The sequence below is a fragment of the Oryx dammah genome, unplaced genomic scaffold, assembly GCF_014754425.2.
Source record: "Oryx dammah isolate SB20612 unplaced genomic scaffold, SCBI_Odam_1.1 HiC_scaffold_14, whole genome shotgun sequence".
Taxonomy (NCBI): Eukaryota; Metazoa; Chordata; class Mammalia; order Artiodactyla; family Bovidae; genus Oryx; species Oryx dammah.
The window spans coordinates 32,928,185-32,943,824 of NW_024070198.1; the positions used below are offsets into that span (position 1 = coordinate 32,928,185).

The following is a 15,640-nucleotide window of genomic DNA, read 5'->3' on the forward strand; positions in this document are numbered from 1 at the left end:
CTAAACAGAAACGTTTTACACACTTTCAGTGGATCAAAGGGCTTTGAGCTCTGGATCAAACCTGCTGTGACGCAGGGCAAATCACTGTACCAAAATGTGACTCAGTTTCTCTCTGTGATACCCGAAGGTCATGACAATCCCTCTGTTCTCATGAAAACGCCTGAGAGTCCTGAGGGGTAAAAGACACTCTGCGTGTTAGATTTGTTTTTTTTCTTTGCGGTGGTAGGGGAGGGGCAGTTCTTTGCAGGATTCTCAAAACTGCAACAAACCTGGCTACAACTGGGGAATGGTGTGTAAACCGCCTTAATATTTCCCTGCCTCAGTTTACCCCTCCTCCTATGGTTACTCAGGATTTGCCTACATTGCACAATAGGCTTAAACTTTACCCATTTTTCTCCTCTTAACGACTCGGAAGATCAGAACTATAGCATCAATTCCAGGAAGAAAATAGTAAGTGGGGTTTTAAGACAATGGGCCTGATGAGGAATCTCCTGAAATGTTTAATCTTATTACCATTCCTTGATCTGCCCACCATTACCTACATCGAGACAGTCTCTGAAAAAGCTTTTCTTCTCTCCATATGGAAATTTTAGGCATTTTTAAAGGAAGAAAAAGGACTCTCTAAGCAAATGTGAAATTTGGAACTAAACGAAGTTGCTGGCATTTCTCTAATTTAGATACAAGCTCTGTGGTAACGCAAAATACCCACTCCTGAAATCAGCCTTTCGGCCTTTTTAGTTTTCTTTCATTTCAGGAATCACAGTGCTCCTCACAGCTGGCCTCAAAGAGGGTCCGTTTCTGATCTACTGTCTGCTGGTTAAGGCCCCTGTGCAAATTCCACTCTGCTTTCCAACTGGTGAAGGGGGACATCACTCGGGTTTGGGAGCACGTTTCAAAACCCCATGTCAGTGAAATTGCTTTTTATACCGCGATCTTTCAGTCTACACCAGCAAAGCTTTTGCTTTCCACTCTGATAAAGAACAGAGAAAATTGGATAAATTTCTAAGTTAGAGAGAATAATCCTACAGGGCCTCTTCACAGCCGGGCCTTGCTCCTTTCATAAGTGAGATGAAGTGGGGGCGCATGCTTTCAACTTGCCTTTTGTTGAGCTGAACAGTGTGAGCGCAGGTGAGTCAGAAGGCAAGACGCAGGTTCCCCAAAGATCTGACTGCGCCTCCGACTCGCTTATAAATGGATTGTCTATTGATATTTCTGCTCCCAGCCCCGCTTTGACTATTCACGCAGACCCTAAAAACAACATGCCTACCCCAGACCTCACCATAAAAGAGGGGGGGAGGAGCAAGGAGGGTAGTTGAGGAGAATTGGCCCAAAGAAGGTTTCCATGAAGGATTCTAAGATAATAAGAGATCTTCTCAGGCTGCCCAGCTGTATCTCGCTTCTCCAGGTGGCAGCCTCACTACTTGCCCTTGTATATATGAAGGCCTGGATGCCACTTTCAGAGTCACACGTGAGATTCCTGGCGCCCCCCCATTCTGGAGACGCACAAGCTGTAGCTTTCAACCCTTGAACTCTAACAGGAATTACATAACCAGGAGGTGTGACCAGGAGGTGGCCTGGGGAAGAGGTATATTTGTCATATTAATAATGAGAATCACTATAACAACTATCTTGCAAAGGGTGTGGTTTGCTTCAGACTCATTTGGGGCTTCCCTGGTAGCTCAGATAGTAAAACGTCTGCCTGCAATGTGGGAGACCTGGGTTCGATCCCTGGGTTGGGAAGATCCCCTGGAGAAGGAAATGGCAACCCACTCCAGTACTGTTGCCTGGAAAACTCCATGGATGGAGGAGCCTGGTAGGTTACAGTCCATGGGTCGGACACCACTGAGCAACTTCGCTTTCACTTTCATTAGCTCATTCAGTCCTTGTGCCATTCTCAAAAGACGAGCTCTCATTCCCAACTATAGAACAATCTGGGGGGTTAAATGCTTGCTCAGATTCTCAGACGAGTCACCAGCTGCTGTCCTCTGGGATCCTGCGCAGGTGGTCCTTAAGAGAACCCTCAAGAGCCAGAGCGCCTGGGTTCCTAATCTAGCCACCGGGGGGAGCAAGAGAGCGCTAACCCCAGAGTCAGGAGCCCAGAGCTGGGCTTTGCCTCTTAACTAGCCATACGGTCTTAAGCAAGTCATTTCCCTGGCAGCTTATGACCCTGAGCAAGTTCCTGAAGATTTATAGGTGCGTTAGTTACCGCAACTGTAAAGATGGAAGTACTTACAGTACCTACCTAGATACTACATGAGATCGTTCGTGCAAAATCTTTAAATAAATGCCTAGCCCAGGATAAGCATTCCGTACTTCTTAGGTATTGTTACTGTCATTGCTGTTATTTCTGATGGGGAAACGGAAGCCGGGGAAGCTTAAGGAGTCTCCTGAGGCCTGGCAGCCATAAATGCTGGGGCCAAGACTGTCCTCTTGACTGTCCATGTGCTTTGCAGGATGCCTGCAGCCCTTATGTGAGATCACGGAGAGGAGCGTGGAGTGGCAGATTTGGAAAGGACCAAGAGATGACTGAACTAGCACCCCCTGGTGGTGGAGCACAGCCTGGGTGGAGCATGTGTCTCAGATGCATCCCTGAGGTAAGCACGACTTTCCCAAGACTTCAGCAGTCACAGCCTTGAGGACCCTCCTGCCAAGGGTGAGCATGGAGACCCACAGCTTGCTTTCCAGCCTGGATGGGAGAGGTCAGGAGAATGACTGATGGCTACAGGAGCTACTGTTCCTGCCCAGAACTCTGCTGAACTGCATTAGCTCACAACAAGCCTTTGTTTCCTTTTCGCTAGAACATAATGGCAACCCACTCCAGTACTCTTGCCTGGAAAGTCCCATGGACGGAGGAGCCTGGTGGACTGCAGTCCATGGGGTCGCTGAGGGTCGGACATGACCGAGCGACTTCACTTTCACTTTTCACTTTCATGCACTGGAGAAGGAAATGGCAACCCACTCCAGTGTTCTTGCCTGGAGAATCCCAGGGATGGGGGAGCCTGGTGGGCTGCCATCTATGGGGTTGCATAGAGTCGGACACGACTGAAGCGACTTAGCAGCAGCAACAGAACATAACCACATGGAATTGGGTTTTCAGTGATGACTGCAAGAAAACAAGCCTCCAGACCAGATAGGCATTCTGGGGGTCTGCTGTTCACAGGATCTTGGGGCCCAAGACCACCCAGTTTAACAACCTGAAGTTTCAAAACAACGCATGAAGCCCAACATGGTCATTCTCAAATCAGGCAATAAATTCTCAGCACAAAACATATCGCATTTGGTAAAGTGTAAGTCTATGATTGCCAACAAGTGTTTCTTGGGAAGGACCCTCTTTTTTTCTTGTTGTTCTTATTTGTGTGTGTGTGTGTGTGTTAAAATATCCTTTCTTTTCAGAAGTAACGGTAATATAAATGGTAGCTTGAGGTAAGAGTTGGTTTTTGGTCTTTTTCCTTACTTAGTAAAATAGCCTGATACTATGATGATGTCAGCATTAAAAAAAACATTTATCTATGAATCCTGAAATCTGAGATCACCAATAAATCAAACATCTTTGCTTTTCTAGTAGAAACATGAAGGCCTAGAAAGCCAAGTGGCTGCTGAAGGACGAAGCTGGGCTTCTAGCCGGGCCCCCAATCTCCCCACAGTGGCCTGTCCTGTCCCAGGAGGTTTATTTTCTCCCTGGAAGAGGCCACCGATAGAAGGGTCCTGGGCTGCACTCTGAGTCAAACTAAGAGCCTCTTCTTAGGGACCTCAGGGTGGCCTGCTAGTAAGTAGAAGGCTTTCTAAGTGGGTCCTGGGCTGTGTTTCAGCAAATGCATGCCCTGCTCCACTCTCCCCTGGCTGGTGCCCACTCAGTACTACAGTCCCAGCAAATCTTGATTCATAATTAGACGATCGTGGCATTCATTAAATCATTGCATCATTGTTATCATAATTAATCATCAACTGGGTGTTTTCAACACTCTGCCTGTGCCATATAACTAAACTTGGAGCAGTCACTGCCCTGAAGGCCCCCAGAATCAGAAGGCTTGTGTGGAAAAACCATAATCCTAACAGCTCACACCCTCTGGCATATTCCTATGGCCCATGCACTGTCTGTGCTCAGCACAGTGCGTCGTATAGACAGTCCTCAACTGAGAACAGAGTTCTCAGTCGGGTACAGTTTTGTCCCCCCAGGTGCATTTGGCAATATATGGAGACGTTTCTGATTGTCACATTGAGGGGGGTGCTAATGGCATCTCGAGGGTAGAGGCCAGGGATGCGGCAATGCACAGAACAGGCCCACACAACAAAGCATCCAGCCCCAAGTGTCAAAGGTGCCCAAGTTTGGAAACCCCGATATGGATGACAAGGCTTCATGTGACTACGGTCTCATGAGACCTGCTCTAAAATCTCACGAGAGCACCTTCCTCCCAGGGGAGCTGTGGGGCTGGGGGAGATGATACACATAGGCAAACATGGTGCAGAACCTGCCATGGGCATGGGGCCCGGAAGTGCTGACCTCGACCACATTTTCATCACTACCCTGGCCCTCCTGAGGGAGCCAAGACTTGGAGTGGCCTGGAACTGACTTCAGAGGCACTGAGTCTGGAGATGTCCACTAAGGGTGGGACTCAATGCCCCTGCATGGGCCAGGACGTCCCCTCTCTGGGCCTAAGCATCCACACCTGCATCAGAGGAAGCATGACTCCCCTGATCCAGGAGGGTGGCATAGTTGGGAGTGTGGGTTCTGGAGCCAGGCCTGCCTCAGCCCCTCCCATGTGACCTCATCTGTGCAACAGGAGGAGCAAGGCCCTCACCCCGAAGTGCTGGAGCAAGGGTGCCATACTGGTGAGCAGTCAGGGAACGGCAGCTCTGGGCACAACTCTCCACCTCGCCTCAGGGACACCCCCAGTGCACACAGTCGGGCCCTGGGTCTCTTTCTCGGACCCCCATCCCATCGCCTGGGACATACTGACTCACGCACTCAGGCACTCGCTTCAGTCCAGTCCCAGATATGCTGAGGCTGCTGCCGCCCAGGTTCTTTGCTCAAAAGTCACCTCTGCAGCGAGAGTGATCCTGTTTTTGCTGTTGTTCAGGTGCTAAGTCGAGTCCGACTCTTTGCGATCCCACGGACTGCAGCACGCCCATGCTGTCCTTGATCCTGTCCCTGTACGTCACTATCCCCCAGAGTTTGCTCAGAAATCACATCCATTGAATCGGCGATGCTACTAACCATCTCATCCTCCTTGGACTGCAAGGAGATCAAGTCAGTCAATCCTAAAGGAAAACAGCCCTGAATATTCATTAGAAGGACTGATGCTGAAGGTGAAGCTCCAATACTTAGGCCACCTGATGGGAAGAGCTGACTCATTGGAAAAGACCCTGATGCTGGGAAAGACTGAAGGCAGGAGGAGAAGCGGGTGACAGAGGATAAGAATGACCCTGTCCCTCATTTTTTTACGTTGCACACATACGCTTACCTGGCCTTCCCTGCTGGCTCAGATGGTAAAAGATCTGCCTGCAACAGGGGAGACCCAGGTTTGATCCCTGGGTCGAGAAGATGCCCTGGAGAAGGGCATGGCAACCCACTCCAGTATTCTCGCCTGGAGACTTCCCATGGACAGAGGAGCCTGGTGGGCCACAGTCCATGGGATCGCAAAGAGTCAGACGTGACCGAGCTAACACTTTCACACTTTGACACACACACCCCGCTTCCCTGCTCTGTCTCCATCTGATGCACCACACAGCTCACTCCTGATGCATCTCCTCCCCACAGACTGGAAGCTCCCTGACACCAGGAACTTTGGGCTCTTTTGCTGACTGCTATATTCTCAGGGCCTTGAGGGATGCCTGTGGCATGGCAGGTGCTCTGTAAATATCTGTTGACTGAATAATCCCAACCTAGATGATACCGATCAAGCAAGTCACTGATGAGGGGCGGGGGCTGATGAAGGGATCTGAAGAGCTAAGGAAGAGGCAGAGATGTGCACCCAGGCCTGGTGGGAGGAAGAAGGTCGGGGACTGGCGTGTGATCCACAGACCCCCTACCTCACTCTGCAGGGCATGAGCCTTCTTGGCCCAGGCCATCTTCAGGTCCTCGGGCAGCACCGTGAACGCGTGGCACCGTGTCCTGTAGTCAAGGTCGCTGGCCAGGGCCTGGGCCTTCCTGGCGTGGACCAGCGGCATCATGTCCATGGGCAGGTGGCACTGCGCTCTGCTGCCCGCCGCCTGCCTCCTGTACTGAAGCTCGCTCTGCAGCTGGCCCATCCGCTGACAGTGCCGGAGCCGGGGGTCGTCACTCACGCTCTGGGCCCCGATCAGCCGTCCTCGCTCCTTCACAAAGTCATGTCTGTAGAGAAACTGGAAGGGGAACCAGGCAGTCAGGGGCCGGCATTTGGCCCACTGATGTTCTGTCTGTGCCTTTTCCTCGCGGTCACTAAGAAAATCACCTGTTCTTACACGAGACGGGGATGATTATAAGAAATGGCACGGTGAGGCTGGCCGGAGAGCCTGCTTCCCCCGCCCTGGGGGAGGAACAATTAAAACAGTGCTCCCTTTCTCCCATCTAATTAAAACCAGATCCTTAGAACCAAAGCGAGGGCCCGCTCCCCTTACGAGTTCTATGGCCAAAAGGAATTGATCAAAAAGGGTGAAAGAGAAACTTGTGCTTTATCCTCTCACACTTGGCAAAACATCAAACCCAAAAGACAGGATCCATTTATTTGAAGTCTACATTTTCTGCGATTTGTTTGTGGGAAAGAGAAAGTCACCTTCATGTCCCAAAGCTACGGACGCTATGAGTCGAGTGGCTGAAACACAGCTGCAAACCCTACCTCCGATGCGGGAAGCTACAGAGCCAAGAGGGGACTGTGCTACAGCCACATTACAATTTCTACTGCAAATTCTCTTTCTAATTCTGGGTGGAGTTAGAAAACAGTTCACACATTACAGGGGGATGGTTGCCTAGATGCTACAATTAGAAATAAATTGTAATCTCCTTTCTGCTGGAGATCTTTGCCTGCATTTAGCCTCTGATTACCAGGGCCTTTCTTTCCCTCTCTCCATCAAAGAATCTCATTCATAACTAATATATTCCGCGGATGACATCCTGTTTCACATGGCAAAAGATCTGCTTTAATTCAGGGAAATCAGCCGTAGACATTGTTTTACATGAAGTTAACAGAAATTAGGCAGAATGGAAGGTCGTATCATTCAACTCACATCACTGGCTATGTCTCCAGAGACTCGAGCCGCCTGGAAGGGCAGAGCATCTATTGTCAGCTTGTAGCCTTGAGCATGGAGATTCCTCCAAGACTCCTTGTACTTTGCCTACGGTAGGAACACATGTAGATTTTCTTAAGAAAACAAAACAAAACAAATTACATGACTCCATGAACAAAGTCCACCCACTTCATTTGTAGTGTGTGTTGCAGAACGGATTTCTGATAAGCAAAAGCTTTCGATTTGGCAAAGAAAATCTCATTAGCACCCTCCCAGGAGTGGGCTCTGCCACATACGTATCAACACATCTGGGAAAAGGTATGTTTAACATGCTTGTCGACCAGATACATGGTTGAAAGTTTCTGCGAATGCCGGCAGGGTCACGGTTATGTCCCATCACAGACAGAGACTTGGCCTTGGAGATCATCTCAACCTCAGCGGTGGGAAAGGCTTACGTCACTCAGATTGGCCGCGTTTGCTTTCGCTCGGACAAACTCGGGCAGGCCCAGGGTCATTGTGTACTGATGTCTCGCATCTTCTCCTGCTGCTTTATAGAGGCGCTGGGCAGAAGGGGGAAAAAAAAAAAAAACAAGAAGGTAAATGCTGTGCATTTCTGCAGGACTGGAGGTCCCTCCTTTGCCACTGGGAAATATGTTTGTAAAAGGCTGTTCGCTGTGTCATGGACACACCCTCAGCTTAGGGAAGATATTTCTTTCAATAAAGGTAATCTTTCATGGGATTTCCCTGGAGGTCCAGTGTTTAAGACTTCGCCTTCCAATGCAGAGGGTGTGGGTTCAATCCTTGGTTGGGGAGCTAGGATCCCACATGCCTCACAGCCAAAAAACCAAAAACATAATTAAAAAAAAAAAAAGCAAGCAATATTGTAAGAAATTCAATAAAGATTTTAAATGGTCCACATCAAAATTTTTTAAAAACTTGAAGGAAAGATAGTCCTTCATCAGTCAAATTGAGTGCTATGAAAGGAATGTGTAAAAAAATTGCAAGTTGCTTGTGACGAGGTTCAGGACATGTTACCCCCAAATAGGGTACCTTAGCGTAGTGCATATTTTAAGCAGAAAGAGTCTGGAAGTAGCAGGAGATGGAAGCCCTCTCTCTGACCTTCCCCCCTGAAGCAGGTCACAGGCCTCCTGGGAGAGCTGCCCGCCCTCTGGTGGAGGGAGAAAGGAGCATCTGATACCTGAACCCCGAGGAACCCGAGAGTCATCTGAACAAACAGACCTCGCTCAGTGTCCCCCAGCTTCCCACCCTCAGCTCACCCCCTTTTGTTCTGTTACACCTGCCCACGATCTTACATTCCTCATCAAACCTGGGGTAAAAACGCTCAGGTTTAACGGTTCCTCCTGATCTCCATTTCCTTACGAAGACTCCTACGGCCCCTAAAGCTCATCCTAAATAAATGTGTATGCTTTTATCTTGCTCATCTGTCTTTTGTTACAGAGCCCCAGCCGAGAACCCAAGCCGAGAACCCAAGGTGAGTCAAAGAAAAGATATTTTTCCCCTGCCCTCTACTTTGCTTAATAATAGTGGGTTGGGGGGTGGGGGGCAGAAACACCATTAGGAATACTGTTATGGTTCTTTCCATTGTATATATATATTTTTTTGCTGAGGACACAGTGTAAAGACAATATTAATATCTGGGAAATTTAGGAGCCGTTCTGCTGGTTGGAAAGGAGGTTCCCAAACCCTGGTCTGCGTCCTTCACTAAAGTCCCAGGATCCTCCCACGGGCAAACACACCAGTGCTCCCATGCAGGGCCTCAGCCGGCATGAAAACACATGCTCTTGTAATTAGAAATGGCCTGCGGTTGCTGAGTTCTCTGAGGCCAGAGGCCACTGAAGGAGGCATTACTATCCCACAGTACCCTGATCACAAAGCAGGCAAGATAGGTTCAGTGGGAATCTTAAATCGATAACGTTGCTACACAGCCCTTTGGGTCTTCTTAACCCAATCTTGGGGTAAGCGTGGAAACTAATATATAAATACCCAAATCTCAACTGACTTTCAAAAGCTAGGGTCAGAAGGGAGAATCTGAAAAACTCATTTCATTCTCTGCCAAGCTCACTTGCTATTTCAAACATGTCAGAGAGCCACTCCAAAGAGGTAGAGCTGGAACGATGATTTGACGGAGTTAGTCTCTCCCCTGGGCCCCCTCTGCTCGAATATTACAGTGAGAATTGGGTAAGTGGTGAGCGAGAAGATGGGAAGGCAGAGAACCAAGAAGCCTGGCAGACTTCACACTGTATCAATCACCGTCCCAGGACAACCACAAATCCTCCCCAACACCATCGTCGGAATGATGATGGAAGAAGGGTGAGCCAATATCTGCCCAGCCAAGACAGAAAAATGACAGACCAGCATCTTCCCAAACTTTCATGTGCAAAGCAAACCCGTGAGGGTCTTAAATGACCTTGTGGATTCGATGGCTCTCGGGTGGGGCCTGAGGTTCGGCATTTCTAACAAGCTCCCAGGGGATACTGATGCTGTCAATCAGTAAATGCATTTGGGGTTGGGGTGGGGCAGGGGGCAAGACCATAGACTTTCTACTGGGCCTTTTTTCCTTCTGGAAACCATTTAGGTTTCATCTAATGATATTCCTTTCTTTCCATGCAAACATGCATGCTTTCCCCCGCTCCCCACCTCCCCCGTCCCACAAATATTCATACTTTTTTAAAAAAAAAATCTAGTTTTAAAAGCCCATCCCGAAGTCATCTGAAGGTTTTACCTCGTTTGTAATCTGGTTGCTGAGTTTTGCATGAGTGAGGCTGGGTGTGTCTGTCACGGCTGTGTACTCGAGCGACTGGGGATGCTGACGATATTTACTCTGAAGTCACACACAGGAGGGAATAAGAGGACAAGGTGAGATGCAAAACCAGAGGGAGAATCGGCTCTTTAAGCACTAGTGATAAACCCTCGTTTTGCGAAGGTTGCCAGTCTGTGACCCAGAATCCAGTCCATCACCCGCTCTTGTGACCTCAGAACTCAGTGAGATGAACAGACAGAGAGGAGGAGGACAGACGGAATCAGAGGCTTATTAACAAGAAAGGGAGAGCTAGTCCTTTGCCACGAATACGAACATGACTACTGAAATTCATGTTTTGCTCCCCAATTTCCTTTGCTCACTGAAGACCCTGGATTCCTCAGCTTTGGGGGTACATGGGAAACCATCATTCAGCTTACAATAACCCACATGCCTGCACACCACCCCAGGAAATGGGATTCAATAAATCGGCAGTAGCCTCAGACCTCTGTAATTTTTTTTAAGTTTCCAAAAGGGGATTCTGACGCACCGTGAAGTTTAAAAACCACTTGCTTTAGAGATTTCATTGGAAAAGCAAAGCACAAAGTTAAATCTCGACTCCCACATTGAGGCCCATTCTGCTTGCTCAGAGCTTCTAATCAATCAATGCATAAGCCATTCTGAGGCACCCAGGCTGGACGCTGACCGTCTTTCACTTCCAGTGCCTTCCATTATGCCAGTCTACTGGGAACGGAAGTACCAGAGCCCTCCCAGGGGGAGGCAAGATTCCTCAGGAGTTCAAAAAGCTTAGAATTCCAGACTTCTATCTTTTTACCAAGAAATTACCACCAAGCTCACAGCAACGATTTCATATACAGCCAACAAAGAAGCACAGTGCTTAGATGACTGTTGATCCTCTCAAAAACTAAATGAGACAGGTCTCAGTATTCCCATGTGACTGATTAAGCTATTGAGGCTCAGAGAGGGCAGGTGACTGGCTTGAGGTCACACAGCAAATGAATCACCATCTGTGTCTCCAAAGCCTGCTCTCTTTTCACAAGGCACTCTTCAAAGGGATTCTGGGAAAGTACATCTTGCGAACCAGTGAATAATTCTTGTATGGTATTAATACAGGACCTGACCCGGAATCTGCAAAGTTGTCTTATGTGGCACCCTGTCTAAACGGAGAACGGAGTAAGGGGAGAGGCCAGGTGAGTCACCACAGCTAACACTGTAGCATCTAATCGGCTATAGTAAGACAACTGATGGTTGTTTAATCTCTACTGTGGAATATAGTTGACACCCCCACCCCACCCTGGGCCCCCAGTTACCTCACTGATGAGTTCAGATGCTCTCTTCCTCCCTTCAATCTCTAACGTGCCTGGAATGACACAGGCAACACCTCGCATAAAGTTCAGGTCCGACCGGTACAAATTCTACAAGGAATCAGAAAAAGCAAGCTTGTGGAGCAAGGAAGGACCCACAACGGACAGCATCGCAATTAGAACTCAAGGCCAAACCAGCCTCTCCAGACACATAATACTCAGCGAACGCACACTCAGCGAATGCACACAGGCTTCTGAGTAAATGCTCATTAGGGAAACAAAAATGTAGGTCAGAAGAAAATAATTCTTCTGTCACTCGTCTCTGTAGCTGTTAGAGGGGTGCTCAGCGGATTTTTATTTTCATGTGGGCTATCAAAAAATAATCGCTGGAGCGGATTGTGGTTAGAAAGTCAGCTGTCTTGGGGCAAATGTGGAAATGATTTAATAGGTCTTCAAAACAAACCCTAGCAGCAGAGGGTGGCATGAATTAATCATGGGTTAAGAAAGAACTAATAAGTGAATCCAAATAATCTGACAAAGCCCCGAGTCTGTTGGGGTCGGGGCAGGGGTGGGGGTGTGAACCTGAAGGGTCTGGGCTGACAGTTTAAAGAGGGCCTCAAATTCACTCCCCTTCAGCCACCAAGGCACCCCCCTGGGCATGCCTCCTTCCAATTGCTAAGGCAATGAGAGGCAGGGACAGTCAGGGCTCTGCTCAAGTGACAAACGGGCCCCTTAGCTGAGCGCGGCGGCTCGCTAGCTCCTCCAGCTGCTCCTGGGTTCCTGACAGTTTATGTCACTCAGTAAATGCCGCACACGGGCAGAAAATTCCAACAGACGACAGCAACCCAGATTGGGCGCCACTCAGCTCTCAGGCTCTGCCAAACCAGAAAGCAGGGTTTTTTTTTTGCGGGGGTGGGGGTGGTGGGGGAGAGCTTGTTTTATTTCCAACTCAGGCCCATTACTTGCAAATCTCCCAGCAATGGAAATGTAGCAAGCTTGGGGATAAGATGAGCACCAAAAAGGATGCTGCTGCCTGCTGGGAAGATACATCCGGTAAGTGAGGAAATTCTTCAACACTTCTCAATGTTCCCAGGCCTGTCTGCTTAAGAAAGTGGGCAGCATGAGCTAGAAACGCACTTGGGGGGAGTGTGAAGGCCTCGGGAGATTCTTTGGGAGGGCCCAGGGATGGTCTCTGGGGCCCTGATTTCCCTGCCCTCTGTCTCACTGGCTCAATGGACATGAGTTGGAGCAAACTCTGGGAGACGGTGAAGGACAGGGAAGCCTGGCGTGCTGCAGTCCATGGGGTCGCGAAGAGTCGGACACGGCTGAGCGACTAAACGACGACCACCTGATACTCTCCTCTGCCTGAGTTGGGTTAGTTCCCAAGGGGCTCTGAGCACCTCTCCTGGCAGACCTCAGGCCTCTTCAGAAGACGGGTGACCCAGGAACATATGAGGCCCCTAGAGGAACCCCCAGCCCAAACTGGGCCAGAGGCAACACCACTGACAAGTCCTGAACATGCTAAACCGTGAGCCTCGAATCTCAGCACCCCCTTTCTCATTTATAGTTCTGTGATCTCGCATGAGCTATTTAACTTCTTTGAGACTCACTATAGTTTCTCTGTAAAATGGCGATAAAAACTATCGGGTTATTTTGAGTATTAAAAGAGACAGTGCTTGTAAATGCAATGCCTAGAATTCAGCAGAAATACTCAGTAAATTGGAGAAGGAAATGACAACCCACTCCAGTATTCCTGCCTGGAGAATTCCATGGATAGAGGAGCCTGGCGGACTCCATAGTGGAAAGTTAAGTCCATGGGGTGGCAAAAGTCAGACACGACTGAGCGACTAAACACACACTTAACACACTCAATAAATTGTTACTATTATTAATAGATTTATGTCACTGTGCTTATGAAGAGCAAGGCAGGAACAACAGGGGAAGTGCTTCAAAATAAACCCGAGGTATAGGATTCTTCATCTCTAGAGCCCCCACCCAGCCAACAGGAGCTTGTGGGTCACTGCCTCATGGTCAAATTTAAGAGGAAGAGAGCTCGAAGAGAGAGGCAGGTCCCCTTACCTCACTCTGCAACTTGTGAGCTCTCTTGGCGCAGCTGAGCCTCAGGTCCTCAGCCAAGGACGTGTACTGGGGGAGGGGGTGTCTGTAGTCCTGGTCGCTGGCCAGGGTCTGAGCCTTCTTGGCATGCACCAGGGTTACCATGTCCAACGGCAGATGGAACTGCGCCTTTGAGTGTTCAAAGTCTTTCTTGTAATTCACCTAGATGGGCAGACAGATCGACAGTTATTTCAAAGCCGCCGTTTGCATCAGGGCCATGAGGGAGAACGATGTGCAGCAACTGTCCCAGGTGAGCCCCGAGGGGTGTTCTTGGCAGGGCCGGTTCTCCGTTCTTATGGGGACTGGCTTAATAAGCAGGACTCATCTCTAGGTCCTGCCACTCACCACTCTCAGCTCTTGGCGGTCATTGATTGGAATCACCCAGGCTCAGGGTTCCCCGACTTGGGGAAAATACAGAAGTTCAGGGGGCAGATAAAACATCAGTGGTTCCCTAGTTCACGTCGAGACTGTCTTGCTTTCGAAAAGCAAGAGGAGGCATGGCTGAGCTGCCTCCTGCTCCCCAGCAATTCTTATCACCCTCTCAAGTTCAGACTGAGACACCGGGGTTTCTCCTCGTGTGCTAGCTGATGGAGAGCGTCTTCAAACATTAAACAATGACATCCTAGTAAATCTGGGAACCGGGAGCAGTGGGTGGATGCTTGAAAACCCAGTTCTGAGGGATGAGTTCCCAGAAGCCCAACATGCATCCTGCAGCAGGAAGGGGGAGGCCTGGTTGTAGACCTCAAGCTCCACCCCAGTCCTCAGAGGAGCTGTTTGAAGATCCTCGCAGCTCATTCTGGGCTTTCTGGGGAGTCAGATGCATAATCGCCATCTCTTCTCCCTCCAGCCTTCTCACTGCCCTCCAAGCTCCCCCCACTCCTCCCTAACCACCCACCCCCACTTCTGCTCATCCTCCCCCAACCCCTAGAATACAGCCATGGACAATTCATGTCCAATCTCACTCTAGTATGGAAAGTGGAAAGAAATATTAAAAACAGGGAAACTGAGGCAGAGAACATGTAAAGCTGTGGAGAGAGCATGTGATGGAGAGCTGGCTCCATGTGCTGCTCTGCCCCTTTCCAGCCAACCTTGGGCAAGGGACTGAGACACTCAGGGTCTAGCTTTCCTTATCAGTAACCAGGATGAACAAATGATGTTCCTAGAAATAGGTTGATGATTAAATGAGACACTGCGTGTTACAGTGTTTGTCCTCTACTACATGTCGGACACGTATTAGATTTCATCCTGGCCATTAGCCAACACACATATGTGCAAGGAGATACCATACACACGTGTGCCAGCACCCAGAGGATCAAAGTCAAGGGGTGCAAACTCAGATGTCACCAGGAGTCAGTCAGGTAGCATAACTGAGTGAAGGAGGAAGTGGGTGAGCAGGGCTTGGCTGCATGACCAGGAGGGCACAGATCCCTTCTAAACAGTGCTCTCAGTAATCAACTTCAATGGTAGCCTTGAAGAATCCAGGCCTGGCTTCTGCACAGAACTTTAAAACTTTCATGCCAAGTTTCCCATTTTGAAAAGTCTGCAATTAATCTTCTCTGTAGACCCAACAAAATACCTCTGCAGTCTAAAATCCAACCCACAGGCCCTCCATTTGTGGCTGCTGGTCAAAATCATAGAATGAGAGAATCAAAGAATGCTCAATCTCTCACTTGACCGAGGAAAAAGCTGAAGCCCAGAGGGGCCAAGGGTCCTGACCATGCCACCCAGCTAGCCGGGACAGAGCCAACCTCCATAACCAGAAGGACACAGGACATCTGTGGGCTGTGCGTCATCATTAGCTTTGGGGGTCCAGGCTGCACTGAGTTCTCTCCCACTTACTTGGCTCTGCAGAGAGCTCGCGTACACTGAATGCGCAAGGCTGATATCATCTTCCAAGCTCCGGGAGCCGAGCATCTGCCCTTTCATTTTCTCAAATGCCTCTTTGTATTTGTACTAAAGGGAAAGAGAGCGGGAGAGAGTAACAGCTCAGGGACAAGGGACACAGAATGGAAGAGGTGGGTATTGGGCAAAAAAATGTTTTGTTCTTTTGACAGTAACTGGGTGAGTTAAAAGAAAAGGCGCGGGAGTCGTCAAAAGGCCTCTTCTTTCATATGCAAGCCTCCCAATGACTAAAGGGCTGGGATATGAAATGGCAGGACATGAGAGCGCTTGGGCGGCCCAGGCTGGGAGGAAGGTGGGTGCATTGTTAACAGTCTCTTCACATGGACTGGCTTTAGGA

At 49.2% G+C, this 15,640-nt stretch overlaps 1 protein-coding gene across 5 annotated transcripts in view; it reads right to left on the reverse strand.

Annotated features, from left to right (window-relative positions):
- Positions 1-15,640, reverse strand: part of LOC120873904 (nebulin related anchoring protein) — a 75,518-nt gene that overhangs the window by 10,416 nt on the left and 49,462 nt on the right. For all 5 annotated transcript variants that reach the window (XM_040255022.1, XM_040255023.1, XM_040255020.1 and 2 more), the window contains 7 exons: positions 15,241-15,354; positions 13,366-13,563; positions 11,293-11,397; positions 9,947-10,045; positions 7,659-7,763; positions 7,204-7,311; positions 6,031-6,342 (listed from right to left, as the gene is read on the reverse strand). In XM_040255022.1, coding sequence (XP_040110956.1) covers positions 6,031-6,342; positions 7,204-7,311; positions 7,659-7,763; positions 9,947-10,045; positions 11,293-11,397; positions 13,366-13,563; positions 15,241-15,354 — 1,041 coding nt within the window. The remainder of the gene's footprint in view (positions 1-6,030; positions 6,343-7,203; positions 7,312-7,658; positions 7,764-9,946; positions 10,046-11,292; positions 11,398-13,365; positions 13,564-15,240; positions 15,355-15,640) is intronic.